The sequence below is a fragment of the Coregonus clupeaformis genome, unplaced genomic scaffold (assembly GCF_020615455.1).
Source record: "Coregonus clupeaformis isolate EN_2021a unplaced genomic scaffold, ASM2061545v1 scaf0013, whole genome shotgun sequence".
In the NCBI taxonomy this organism is placed as follows: domain Eukaryota; kingdom Metazoa; phylum Chordata; class Actinopteri; order Salmoniformes; family Salmonidae; genus Coregonus; species Coregonus clupeaformis.
The window spans coordinates 65,840-80,300 of NW_025533468.1; the positions used below are offsets into that span (position 1 = coordinate 65,840).

The 14,461-nt window shown below is 42.3% G+C and overlaps 2 protein-coding genes across 3 annotated transcripts; both read left to right on the forward strand.

Annotated features, from left to right (window-relative positions):
- Positions 1 to 7,887: 7,887 nt before the first annotated feature.
- Positions 7,888 to 8,730, forward strand: LOC121546840 (small integral membrane protein 30). Its single transcript, XM_041858087.2, has one exon. It carries the CDS (start codon positions 7,938 to 7,940, stop codon positions 8,124 to 8,126), a length of 189 nt encoding a protein of 62 aa, XP_041714021.2. The 5' UTR covers positions 7,888 to 7,937; the 3' UTR covers positions 8,127 to 8,730.
- Positions 8,731 to 9,755: 1,025 nt separating this feature from the next.
- LOC121546259 (probable G protein-coupled receptor 85) lies at positions 9,756 to 14,194 on the forward strand. Of its 2 annotated transcripts, none has more exons than XM_041857423.2 (2): positions 9,756 to 10,170; positions 11,287 to 14,194. In XM_041857423.2, exon 2 carries the CDS (start codon positions 11,442 to 11,444, stop codon positions 12,573 to 12,575), a length of 1,134 nt encoding a protein of 377 aa, XP_041713357.1. In that variant the 5' UTR covers positions 9,756 to 10,170; positions 11,287 to 11,441; the 3' UTR covers positions 12,576 to 14,194. The 2 variants fall into 2 exon arrangements, with proteins under 2 accessions (XP_041713357.1, XP_041713356.1); XM_041857422.2 differs by having other exon boundaries at positions 9,758 to 10,012.
- Positions 14,195 to 14,461: the final 267 nt, after the last annotated feature.

Here is a 14,461-nt window from a genome sequence, read left to right on the forward strand (position 1 = left end):
GACTGGCTAGGCCACTCCAGGACCTTGAAATGCTTCTTACGAAGCCACTCCTTCATTGCCCGGGCGGTGTGTTTGGGATCATTGTCATGCTGAAAGACCCAGCCACGTTTCATCTTCAATGCCCTTGCTGATGGAAGGAGGTTTTCACTCAAAATCTCACGATACATGGCCCCATTCATTCTTTCCTTTACACGGATCAGTCGTCCTGGTCCCTTTGCAGAAAAACAGCCCCAAAGCATGATGTTTCCACCCCCATGCTTCACAGTAGGTATGGTGTTCTTTGGATGCAACTCAGCATTCTTTGTCCTCCAAACACGACGAGTTGAGTTTTTACCAAAAAGTTCTATTTTGGTTTCATCTGACCATATGACATTCTCCCAATCCTCTTCTGGATCATCCAAATGCACTCTAGCAAGCTTCAGACGGGCCTGGACATGTACTGGCTTAAGCAGGGGGACACGTCTGGCACTGCAGGATTTGAGTCCCTGGCGGCGTAGTGTGTTACTGATGGTAGGCTTTGTTACTTTGGTCCCAGCTCTCTGCAGGTCATTCACTAGGTCCCCCCGTGTGGTTCTGGGATTTTTGCTCACCGTTCTTGTGATCATTTTGACCCCACGGGGTGAGATCTTGCGTGGAGCCCCAGATCGAGGGAGATTATCAGTGGTCTTGTATGTCTTCCATTTCCTAAAAATTGCTCCCACAGTTGATTTCTTCAAACCAGCTGCTTACCTATTGCAGATTCAGTCTTCCCAGCCGGGTGCAGGTCTACAATTTTGTTTCTGGTGTCCTTTGACAGCTCTTTGGTCTTGGCCATAGTGGAGTTTGGAGTGTGACTGTTTGAGGTTGTGGACAGGTGTCTTTTATACTGATAACAAGTTCAAACAGGTGCCATTAATACAGGTAGCGAGTGGAGGACAGAGGAGCCTCTTAAAGAAGAAGTTACAGGTCTGTGAGAGCCAGAAATCTTGCTTGTTTGTAGGTGACCAAATACTTATTTTCCACCATAATTAGCAAATAAATTCATTAAAAATCCTACAATTTGATTTTCTGGATTTTTTTCTCTCAATTTGTCTGTCATAGTTGATGTGTACCTATGATGAAAATTACAGGCTTCTCTCATCTTTTTAAGTGGGAGAACTTGCACAATTGGTGGCTGACTAAATACTTCTTTTCCCCACTGTATATACACTACCGTTGCAGTTTTTGAAAGAAAAGCAATTTTTTAGTCCATTAAAATAACATCAAATTGATCAGAAATACAGTGTAGACATGGTTAATGTTGTAAATGGCTATTGTAGCTGGAAAATGCTGATTTTTAATGGAATATGTACATAGGCGTACAGAGGCCCATTATCAGCAACCATCAGTCCTGTGTTCCAATGGCATGTTGTTTTTGCTAATCCAAGGTTATCATTTGAAAAGGCTAATTGATCATTAGAAAACCCTTTTGCAATTATGTTAGCACAGCTGAAAACTGTTGTGCTGATTAAAGAAGCAATAAAACTGGCCTTCTTGAGACTAGTTGAGTATCTGGAGCATCAGCAATTGTGGGTTCGACTTCAGAATCAAAATGGCCAGAAATAAAGAACTTTCTTCTGAAACTCGCCAGTCTATTCTTGTTCTGAGTAATGAAAGCTATTCCATGCGAGAAATTGCCAAGAAACTGAAGATCTCGTACAACGCTGTGTACTACTCCCTTCACAGAACAGCGCAATCTGGCTCTAACCAGAATAGAAAGAGGAGTGGGAGGCCCCTGTGCACAACTGAGCAAGTGGACAAATACATTAGAGTGTCTAGTTTGAGAAACAGATGCCTCAAAGGTCCTCAACTGGCAGCTTCATTAAATAGTACCCACAAAACACCAGTCTCAACGTCAACAGTGAAGAGGCGACTCTGGGATGCTGACCTTCTAGGCAGAGTTGCAAAGAAAAAGCCATATCTCAGACTGGCCAATAAAAAGAAAAGATTAAGATGGGCAAAAGAACAGGCACTGGACAGAGGAAGATTGGAAAAAAGTGTTATGGACAGACAAATCGAAGTTTGAGGTGTTCGGATCACAAAGAATAACATTTGTGAGACGCAGACCAAATGAAAAGATGCTGGAGGAGTGCTTGATGCCATCTGTCAAGCATGGTGGAGGCAATGTGATGGTATGGGGGTGCTTTGGTGGTGGTAAAGTGGGAGATTTGTACAGCGTAAAAGGATCTTGAAGAAGGCCGGCTATCACTCCATTTTGCAACGCCATGCCATACCCTGTGGACGGCGCTTGATTGGAGCCAATTTCCTCCTACAACAGGACAATGACCCAAAGCACAGCTCCAAACTATGCAATAACTATTTAGGGCAGAAGCAGTCAGCTGGTATTCTGTCTATAATGGAGTGGCCAGCACAGTCACCGGATCTCAACCCTATTGAGCTGTTGTGGGAGCAGCTTGACCATATGGTACGTAAGAAGTGCCCATCAAGCCAAACCAACTTGTGGGAGGTGCTTCAGGAAGCATGGGGTGAAATCTCTTCAGATTACCTCAACAAACTGACAACTAGGATGCCAAAGGTCTGCAAGGCTCTAATTGCTGCAAATGGAGGATTCTTTGACGAAAGCAAAGTTTGAAGGACACAATTATTATTTCACTTAAAAATAATTATTTCTAACCTTGTCAATGACTACATTTCCTATTCATGTTGCTATATTTCCTATTCAAACTCATTTCATGTATGTTTTCATGGAAATCAAGGACATTTCTAAGTGACCCCAGACTTTTGAACGGTAGTGTATATATATATTCATTCACACACACACGCAGGCATACTCACACTCACGAGGGCACGTATTCACACAGTAGTCTACTGAAGAAACACTTTCCTTTCAGCACCTAAAGCCGACTTATAAACAACACAAACATTTCTTAACTCGCATCATTCGCCTTTAGAACATGTCCATCAATAAAAGTAAAGGGTTGTGCAAATGGAAACAGTTTGTTTCACTTTTACAGTCTTAAATGCAGGGCTCTCTGCGCATTTAGGTTTCTAGCATGTAATTTATCTTTGTTAGAAAAAAAATACATATCGTCCAGAATAAGACCAAAAACAAGAAAATAAAGTGGTTTGGAAAAATAATAATAATATAAATTCCATTAAGAGTTGACACTTACTCCACCAACTTGGGAACTGAACCCCATTTAATTGTAACACAGAAAATAGGAACCAATGGAAAAAATGTAGTTTGTTGTTTGATAATTTGATATTGTAATTAAACGAACTGATTGCCCTTTGAGTGCTATCCAACTGTCAAGGATTGCTAGGAGGATGGTTTATTGGTGAGCAGTGAGCATCCTCACAGGCAGCATAAACAGACAGTGTGCGACTAGATAATTAGTATGTCACAGTCTGTTTCAGAGGTTTGTGATGCATGGTTTCAGATCCCACGTCCCTGCATGATTCAAAAGTCTTACATCAGCATGGTGTAATTCAGAAGGACCGTAGGACCAGTTGCCCTTCTTTTAATCCGAGCCAATGATTCAGGCCCTGTTAAGTATTTAACATCTAGAACATTAGAACAAAAGCCACAGGACAATCCATTTGTCATGTCTGCCCACACAGGAATTCATTATGGCCCTTCCAAAGGCCCACTACAAAAGCACCAATCACTTTTAAGAGTCCTTTTCTACCTCTTTTCTAAAAAACCAATTTCGGTGTATAATTCATCTGTTTTTATGCTATTTACTGAAGGTGGATGACTCTGTCGACACATTTGGAGAAGGTAATTGGAGAGTGATGCCACTCACTAAAATCAAATCAAATGTTATTTGTCTCATACACGTGTTTAGCAGATGTTATTGCGGGTGTAGCGAAATGCTTGTGCTTCTAGCTCCGACAGTGCAGTAATATCTAACAATTTCACAACATATACCCAATACACACAAATCTAAGTAAAGAATGGAATTAAGAATATATACATATATGGACGAGCAATGACAGAGCGGCATGGACTAAGATACAGTAGAATAGTATAGAATAGAGTATATACATATGAGATGAGTAATGTAAGATATGTAAACGTTATTAAAGTGACTAGTGTTCCATTTCTTAAAGTGGCCAGTGATTTCTAGTCTACGTCTATAGGCAGCAGCCTCTAAAACCCTGGGGTTCTAAAATTAGTCTTATATTTTCTCTCTCTGAATCACAGTTAAAAACAGATAACCTTAGCCTGCCTATTTCTGACAAAATCTCAGTGGTTTGGGCAGTGTCGGATTCTAGGACTAAATATGCATTCCAATCACAGCAATGGAGCCCAGTGACACACACACACACGCATGCATGTACGACTACGCAAGTACTTAAATCTGTGCAGACAGATAGATGACCATGAAGGATTCCTGCACTGTCTGGAGCTTTATCAGTTCCGGGGGGCAAGTGCCCATCTGAAGGCCGTCGGAGAGCTGGTCAGCTGGGACAGGAGAGACAGTACTAGGGGCCTAACACAATTACCACAAGCCAGGACCACCTCCACCCTGGCAGCCTTCACACCACCCCAGATCCCACACCACTCACTCCAGCCTTCAGCCTCCAGCCTTCAGCCTCCCAGACCCTCAGTGGGGCTGGTAATTGATCAGCACCGGGATGAGCAAATATATAGAAATTAGAGTGTTTGTCTAACGGGTCAGAACAGTACCATTAATCTCTCTGGGAGTGTGTTCTGCATTGTAATGTCCTCATCAGTACGCTATACTAGGCTCACCATTCCTGCATCATGGGATATTAACCCTCCCGTTGTCCTAGGGTCAAAATGACCCGCCACTGTGTTGAACCAACTTTCTTTAATTTTTATATTTTTGGGATCATTTGTGAGAAGGAGGCAGTGAGACTTTAAAGAAAGTATCACTGCCTCCTTCTCACAAATGATCCAAAAAATATAAAAATTAAATAAAGTTGGTTCAACACAGTGGCGGGTCATTTTGACCCTAGGACAACGGGAGGGTTAATTCTGCAGGCCCTGTGTGTTGCTGCTGGTGTGTGTGTGTGTGTGTGTGTGTGTGTGTGTGTGTGTGTGTGTGTGTGTGTGTGTGTGTGTGTGTGTGTGTGTGTGTGTGTGTGTGTGTGTGTGTGTGTGTGGCATGCTGGCGGGGATGGAACGGGTCAAGTAATGTGGCACGGCAAGGTCAATATTTTAGCTTGGCTGGTGCGTCCTAATTAAATTACTAGAGCGCCGCTGCATGGCATCGCACGCCAGCAAGCACAGAGAAATGTAAACTCCCGCACACTGCACCATCATCGTGCCATATGCCAATTAATCTGTGGCATGAGGTGAAACGTAGCACAGTGTGTCAGTTAGGGGAAACATGACTGATTTGGATGAGTTACAGTAAGCAGAGCTGGGATGGGGGCATGTTTGAAATGAACATCACTAGGCTGGCTGCCCATTGATCAAATACAAAGTCCAGTGTGTTAGTGTGTGTGTGGATTTCTCATCAGCCATTTTGATTTCAATAGTAGGGCCTCGCGTTTATTCAATATCAACATAACATGTGTATCCTATTTGTGGTCAACAGGAAATGTATTTGCTACACAAACAGGGTTTAAAAAGGCATGCATTATTTAATGCCCTCATGACCTAGGAGGTAGAAATATTGTTACAGATACTAACCATATGCCTTTTAGAAGATTAGGCTATAATTCAAGATTGTCAAGAAACATCAGAAGGGTTCACTCAGGTCCTACCTGACACATCTCCTCTGATGATGTCATCTCTAGGTCCATCCTTTTTCCACAGAAGAGTTAATATTGTATGCATGGCTGTCGTTCTCTCCCTTAGCCTTGAAGACTTCAATGTAGTAAAGTCCTTTGACTATTTCTCCCTCAGAACTGTGAAACAACATTGACGCACATCAAACGTATAGTGCAGAGTGCATTTCTTAATCTCCACTTTGCATAGGCCTATCTAATTGAGGTTTTCTGTTCAAACAAGAGTAGCTAATGAGCTTGATTTACTGTATGATGAGATGAATACTGAAAGACTATAAGCAGGATTCAAAGGAATAAGGTATAAAAGAGCACCGGTCATTATTTCATGATGAGTGATCTCAGCATCCACACTCACTGAATAAACGTAGTCTGTGAAAAATAAAATATGTATATATTTATTATAAGAATAGAAATTGTATATGGTGATGGAATAGGCATTTTACATGATAATAGTTAAACAATAAAGCTATGAGTAGTCTACCATAACAGAAGCAGAATGAATGCCATAGCAACAGCATGTTGCTGCAAAATGTTCAATCCAAAGATACAGGAACACAAAAAAGCTAAACTAATATAGAAAAACACCATGATATATTACATTACCAAAATTATGTGGACACCTGTTCGTCAAACATCTCATTCCAAAATCATGGGTATTAATATGGAGTTGGTCCCCCCTTTGCTTCTATAACTTTCCACTAGATGTTGGGCGATTAGGCCTGGCTCGCAGTCGGCGTTCCAATTCATCCCAAAGGTGATTGATGGGTTTGAGGTCAGGGCTCTGTGCAGGCCAGTGAAGTTCTTCCACACTGATCACGATGGACCTCGTTTTGTGCACAGGGGCATTGTCATGCTGAAACAGGAAAGGGCCTTCCCCAAACTGTTGCCACAAAGTTGGAAGCACAGAATCTTCTAGATTGCCATTGGGGGGCAGGTAGCTTAGTGGTTAAGAGCATTGTGCCAGTAACCGAAAGGTCGCTGGTTCTAATCCCCGAGCCGACTAGGTGAAAAATCTGTCTCTGCCCTTGAGCAAGGCACTTAACCCTAATTGCTCCTGTAAGTCGCTCTGGATAAGAGCGTCTGCTAAATGACTAAAATGTATGCTGTAGGGTTAAGATTTCCCTTCCCTGGAACTAAGGAGCCTGAACCATGAAAAAAAGCCCCAGACCATAATTCCTCCTCCACCAAACTTTACAGTTAGCCCTATGCATTCGGGCAGGTTGTGTTCTCCTGGCATCCGCCAAACCCAGATTGGTTTTTCGGACTGCCAGATGGTGAAGCGTGATTCATCACTCCTAATAACGCGTTTCCACTGCTTCAGAGTCCAATGGCGGCGAGCTTTACACCACTCCAGCCGACGCTTAGCATTGCGTAATGTGATCTTAGGCTTGTGTGAGGCTGCTCGGCCATGGAAACCCATTTCATGAAGCTCCCAACGAACAGTTGTTGTGCTGACGTTGCTTCCAGAGGCCGTTTAGAACTCGGTAGTGAGTGTTGCAACCAAGGACAGACGATTTTTACGCTCTACGCTCTCGGCGGTCCCGTTCTGTGAGCTTGTGTGGCCTACCACTTCATGGCTGAGCAGTTGTTGTTCCACTTCACAATAACAGAACTTACAGTTGACCGGAGCAGCTCTAGCAGGGAAGAAATTTGACAAACTGACTTGTTGGAAAGGTGGCATCCTATGACGGTGTCACGTTGAAAGTCACTGAGCTCTTTAGTAAGGCCATTCTCCTGCCAATGTTTGTCTATGGCGATTGCATGGCTGTGTGCTCAATTTTATACACCTGTCAGCAGGTAGCTTAGTGGTGGCAGGTAGCTTAGTGGTTAAGAGCGTTGTGCCAGTAACTGAAAGGTCGCTGGTTCTAATCCCCGAGCCGACTAGATGAAAAATCTGTAGATGTGCCCTTGAGCAAGGCACTTAACCCTAATTGCTCTGGATAAGAGCGTCTACTAAATGACTAATTATTATAAATAGCCGAATCCACTAATTTGAAGGGGTGTCCACACACTTTTGTATATATAGTCTAAATGTGTAACAAAACTATACAAAACCTGTATGACAGTGAAAACGTGCGGCAAAACAAGGAATAATGCAGCAATATAATTGGCGGACAGACAAATGAGGAAATGCGCCCATATCATCTGACCACGGCGCGCGTCACAACAATCATCTGATCCGCACTGGAAGTAACATGGCTGCCATGCCCGAGCTCCCTAAAGTTCCAGCAACGCTGTTTGTGATGTTTCTCTCGCTCATTCCCTCCGCCGAGGCATTTGACGGAGGGGACGCCGTAGCACTTTTGCTTGGGGTTACCATTTCGGTGGTGGGTGTTTGCGCGTGCATCGGTTGGTACGCACGACAGAAAAATGGACAGTTCTGAGAAACCAAAACGGAGCGAGGGACTGGCTGCTGGCCTGTATCCGGAAATGTTTATCCGCGGTCTACACTATCTTGACTATCCTGGGTCATTTTTGACTGAAAGAACAAGAGTCGTGTGCCTTATTTAGCTAAATATGCGAAGTTGACTGAATGAAGAAGACAAACAATGAACTACAAAACCAGGAAGTTGAGAATAGGAACTGGAGCATGCGCACTGTTGGATTTGCAAGACCAAATATCCTACCTGTAGGTTACTTCCTATCACAATAAGACGAAGGACCTGAGACATGACACACTATGGACTATACGTAATAGGCTATGTTACTTTAATATGGCAGCAACATTTGATTTTGTTTGGACTTGAATTGAATATCTTGAGATACTGTACCACTAAATAATGTGTGTCCCTCCAAAGAATGTGATGAATACCTGTCCTTTCACGAAATATTGACATTGCCATGGCAGGTGAATTACAATCTGACAATTGTTACAAGCACAGTAGCTAAAGTGTGTTCTGTCAGAAATGCTTTCACCGTTCTTATAGCTAACACTGTTATAACACCCGCTTGATAGAAAATAAATACATGTATTCTTTGTTAATTGCGTTATGGCTCATGGGTCCTTCATTTCACACATACATGTAAATGACCAGTGTCCTTTAGTATTTTGCTCACTAAAGGGAATTTGTAGCCTTCTAATATTTAAACCATCAATTAAATGTCCTTAGCTTCTATGTTGTAAAACAATAGACAGTGTAAAGACTGAACACTGGTCTAGTATCGAGTTTCTCCATACCAAACAACCTCCCCTTCGTGATAAGATATAGCTCAGGGGTGGCCAATTGGTCATGGAGAGATGCAGTGTGTGCAGGCTTTTGTTTCAGTCCAGCACAAACACTGCCGCCAATTCAAATAATTAGACCACAGTCATTTGAAGCAGGTGTGTTGGCGCTGAGCTGGAACAAAAACCTTGACACACTGCAGCTCTCCATGACCAGTTGGTCACCCCTGAGCTAGGTTATAGAAAGCCCTACACCACTGTTCTTTCATAAAATATCAATATTCCATAAACAATGAAAGATGTACAATATTGTAGAGGTTGCATGGATGTTACCAGTCATTTGTTTCTGTTCCCAATGTTTCTCAATATTCTTTCTTTGAAACACAATAGTCTGTAGCCTGTGGCTGTGGGGTATGACATCACTGTTCTACTGACATAGCCTGGAAATGAAAAGCACTGAAATGATGACGGAGCTGCTATTTGCATGCATGCATGCATACACACAAACACACACTGCATAACGTGCTTGTTAATTATACCTATGAGATGTCAGTTTAGCCTGAAGTGAACATTCACCTAGTTTAACCCCTCAGTTACTGTTACATATTAATTTATGACATGATACATGTAGCAATGTAATATAGCATTATCTCAAAATCAAACTTTGCTTCTGAATTAGTGTTGGGTGTAGGCCTAGTGCATAGGAACGTCGGAGCCACCTATAGGCTTAGTATAATTGATAGGCTATATAGGTCGGCTATAACCTAAACGCATATTATACAGAAATGGGAATCTATTGCAATGGATCTCAGAATGAGTGATCCGGTCGCACTCTCTCCCACTCTAGGCTATATGACAGATGAAGTTAACGAGACTTGTGATGCTGCACCCATTGAGCAGATGTTGCCGTGAGAGACTATAGCGCTGCAACAAGAGACAAGACGCGTCTTGGATCACAAATAGGATCAGTGCGCATGCTCCGTCCGTTCCGTTTACTGTATTTTCACTTTGGTAAAAGGGCAGGCAGGCAACAAACCAAGCTTTTTACAGCAAAGTGGCTTCTACAATGTAAATAAGCTCCAGGGAAACAAAAAGGAATATCAACAGGTATGCTTTTAATTTATATCTTAGCAGTCCTTTCGATTTTGATTGGCCTATTTTCTGTGGCTTTGGATTCCAGTCAATTCATAGTGGTACTTGGAAATTCTTCTGCCTAATGGACGTGCGGATTCGCTACACTGTATTGTTCAATCCAACAGTGAACGGTGAGAAATGCAACGATGAAAATTATTTAATCGGATATATTGTAATCGAATGAATTCCAACAAAAATGCATGGGTACCGCTCGTATAATGCTCATCCGAAGGACAGATAATGCTTAAAAGCGAATCTCCGCTAAATGACAGAGTTCGGAAAATACAGTCCGTCACGAATAGCCTTTGTTTGATATTATATATTTTTTTTAAATAAACGAATATTCCATGTTTTTGCATAGCTATCTATTGAATTGTTAATTTCATTCGTGATTTATTTGGATCTAAATGCAGAATTTGATTTATTATCTCTTTGTTATAAGCGTTAATAAACAATTCATAGGGTACCAAATATAATTTTGACTAGACGGTGTTCTTTGTTAATATGGTCGTGAGATTCGATAGTCTATCACCTAAAATCAAAGCTGAGCTGTGAAATAGATAAAAGCCCAGGTCAATAAACCACCTTAATCAGGTGAATAGCTTATTATAACGTCTGCCGTGTAATTCCAGTCAACCGTTAATCAGACAAAAACATGGATGCTTTTTATTCTGTATGCACCATCCGTTAATTTTCAACAAAGCATGAAGGCACAGGCTGAGTTTATTCTAAGCATCCCCTGGTCAGATCAATTCTGCAGGGTCTTTGGGTGTGATCAACAGCTTTCTTGCTGCATAATGTTAAACACGTTTTACGACATAATAAAACGACCCAACATCGAATGGAACACTTTTGTGTACCCCCTTTCCTACCAGACATAAGATGATATGCATTCCCCCTTTAATAGTGACTTAAAACGTTGTCTTATCATAATATTGCTTGTATTTTCTCTAATGTTCTGTCATTTCTAAAAGGGTGGCCCATAAAATAAAGTATATTATTGTAACCAGGATTAATGCTTGTGTCTTATTAAGATCATCTGTAGACTAACTATACCTGCTAGGGCACTGCTCTGCACTGACTGCATACCATTATAAATGCAATGAGCAATTCAACTGAAAATTGAAAATAAATGACCAAGGCTAGGGAAAATGATAGTTTATCAAACACCCAGATACAGGCTAGAGGGTGCAATGCAATGTAAAAACAGTATGAGTGAATCCTGATCAGTGGCTGATATTTTTCAGGTATTTTTAGGTGTGATGAGACAAAAGAACAAAGGATGCCGTAGAAGAGAGGCTGCTTACAAGCCGGGAATCTGCTTCAAAGCACAACAAATGGATCTATCACCTCCCCCTGCCGCCTCTAGATAATGATACTTGGCTGAAGCTACTACATCTTTATGATCCCTCCTCCATCTATGGCGAACTATAGCCATGCAGGGGACCACAACATCTTGCAGAATGTCTCTCCTCTCGCCACTTTTCTCAAACTGACATCCCTGGGTTTTATCATCGGAGTCGGCGTCGTTGGCAACCTCCTGATCTCCATCCTACTAGTCAAAGACAAAAGCCTGCACCGCGCGCCATACTACTTCCTGCTGGACCTGTGCGCCTCGGACATCCTGCGCTCCGCCATCTGCTTCCCCTTCGTCTTCACCTCCGTCAAGAATGGTTCCACCTGGACGTATGGCACACTTACCTGCAAAGTGATAGCCTTCCTAGGGGTGCTGTCCTGCTTTCATACAGCGTTCATGCTCTTCTGTGTGAGTGTGACACGCTACCTGGCCATAGCCCACCACCGCTTCTACACCAAGAGGCTCACCTTCTGGACGTGTCTGGCAGTCATCTGCATGGTGTGGACGTTGTCGGTGGCCATGGCCTTTCCCCCGGTGCTGGACGTAGGGACGTATTCCTTCATAAGGGAGGAGGACCAGTGTACGTTCCAGCACCGCTCGTTCAGAGCCAACGACTCCCTGGGCTTCATGTTGCTCCTCGCTCTGATCCTCCTGGCCACCCAGCTTGTCTACCTCAAGCTTATCTTCTTCGTCCACGACCGCCGGAAGATGAAACCGGTCCAGTTTGTGCCTGCCGTCAGCCAGAACTGGACCTTCCATGGCCCCGGGGCCAGCGGCCAGGCAGCGGCTAACTGGTTGGCGGGGTTCGGCAGGGGCCCCACCCCGCCCACCCTGCTGGGCATCAGGCAGAACAGCAATGCAGCGGGCCGGCGACGCCTGCTGGTGCTGGACGAGTTTAAGACTGAAAAGAGGATAAGTAGGATGTTCTACATCATGACCTTCTTCTTCCTCACGCTGTGGGGCCCCTACCTAGTGGCCTGCTATTGGAGGGTGTTTGCCAGGGGCCCTGCGGTCCCAGGGGGGTACCTGACTGCGGCGGTGTGGATGAGCTTCGCCCAGGCGGGAGTCAACCCCTTTATCTGCATCTTCTCCAACAGGGAGCTCCGGCGCTGCTTCAGCACCACTCTCCTTTACTGCAGAAAATCCAGGTTACCTAGGGAACCCTACTGCGTTATATGAAGGCTTGGGTTGTTTTTTTCCTTCCACTCCTCCACTGATTGATCTCAATTTGGGTTTGGTCCTATTGTATAGCTCTCTTTCTCTTCATCCTCCTGTTTCTCCTCCTCCTCCTTCTCTCTCTTCTGATGCAGATGTTGGACTGTCAATCACTCCCTTAGTTCTGTGATTGAACATCAAACATGGAGGTTGAACGGAATGAAATAAGCAGGTAGCTGAGAACCCCTCCTATGTTTATGTTCTAGTAAACAACTGCTGTGGAAGGTAATTTAGAAGCAGAGACGAAGAAAAAATATCATTGGTGAAACAACAAAAACAAAGGACTGACCCCCTTGCTTTGGATATTTTGAAGATAATTTTGTGAGGTATAAGATATGGAAAAAAGATTAAGGTGAAAAAAACACAGAAAACTAAGAAACGATTTCCTCTAAGGAGTCACTGGAATTGTTTTAAATTTAAAAGTTGCACTAAAAAGAAGATGTAAAGATGCTTTTTTTTTTATCAACGGTTGCATTGCAAGGACAACTTGTTTTTCCCCCTAACTAAACAATGAATGCTTAAATTTGCAACAGACATCCCATTCGCTGTATGTAAAGCAAAACAATGTTGGGTGACTAACTGTTGGAATACACCTTCACAAGAGGATTAAATTGGTTTTAATGTAAGTGATATCTTTTTCATTTTGGGGGGTGAGGGGGGCAGGGAATAATGATGTGTGGTTTTGTTGCAACTTAAATCTATAAATTATTTATTGTAGTTTTACGATCCATATGTCCCTATTGTCTGGAATAGTTATTTTTCTGAATCTGCTCACATTTTACAAAAAAACAAAACACAGTAAATGATGTTTGGATAAAAACGTTGCTTTTTGAGAACAAACTAACCTTAAAAAAGACAGTGTAGAAATACTTAAATGTGTCACATCCATGTACCCTAAACACTGAAATATTGTTACAGTATTGCTGATGCCACTTCAGGTGTTCTTGCCTTAAAGGTTCTGATGTTGTTCTGTTTTTCAGTTGTTGGGTTTTCTCATCCACTCCTGAAAAGTCCGTGACTCTTTTCACATCAATGTGAAGTGCATGTTCATTTAAAAAGCTGGTCCACTCTCATAAGCATCACAGGTCATACACTCAGCAGAGCAGCCCATTTTTTATTCTGCAAAGGTTTGCTATGTACACCCCACAGAGTGCTCAGAGCACAGGGAGCCTGTGTGTGTGTGTGCGTGCCTGTGCATGCGTGTGCGCGGACACGTGTGTGTTTGTGTGTGAATCTTCAGACAACTGTCTCTTCAAGACCAGAGCCTTAGTATGAAATCTTGCACAATTTGTAAAAAGCGTTAAAGGAAAAAAACATTTAAGACACACCGTCTCGTTTATACTTTCCCTACATTTGCTCTCTACTGATTGTTTTCAAGAACTTACTTTTTCTCTTGTGGCCATTTTAATATTGATTCTGTATAATTTTTTTGTATATTATAGATAGATTGTGTGTAAGTATGTGAGTCTTTCATTTTGAAGTCCCGAATGTGAGTACAGTTTAAATTAGGATTGCATTTGCTGAAAGTTAACTGTGTAATCTGTTGCTTACATTTTTGAAAATAAAATTTTACATTTTGCAAACTTGTTTTTTTCCTTTCACTGACAGAGATTTCATGTTCAATCTGGTCTTCATGTTTGACCAAGTCAAGAGATTTGATCACTGTTCAAAAATCCCAAACTTTAATCTGATGTTTTATAATACTCTTGTTTAGATTTTTTTGATTCCATCCGATAATCTATGTTGTATCAAAAGAAAGAAACTCTAAATCCTCTTTATAGTTTCATAGCACTTCTCCAATACAGCTGTTATCAAAAGTATTCACTCCCTTGGATTTCTTCACATTTAAT

Bases quoted from the DNA above. Each gene is read 5' to 3' on its own strand.
- LOC121546840 (XM_041858087.2), top strand. From the start codon at position 7,938: ATGGCTGCCATGCCCGAGCTCCCTAAAGTTCCAGCAACGCTGTTTGTG.
- LOC121546259 (XM_041857423.2), top strand. From the start codon at position 11,442: ATGATCCCTCCTCCATCTATGGCGAACTATAGCCATGCAGGGGACCAC.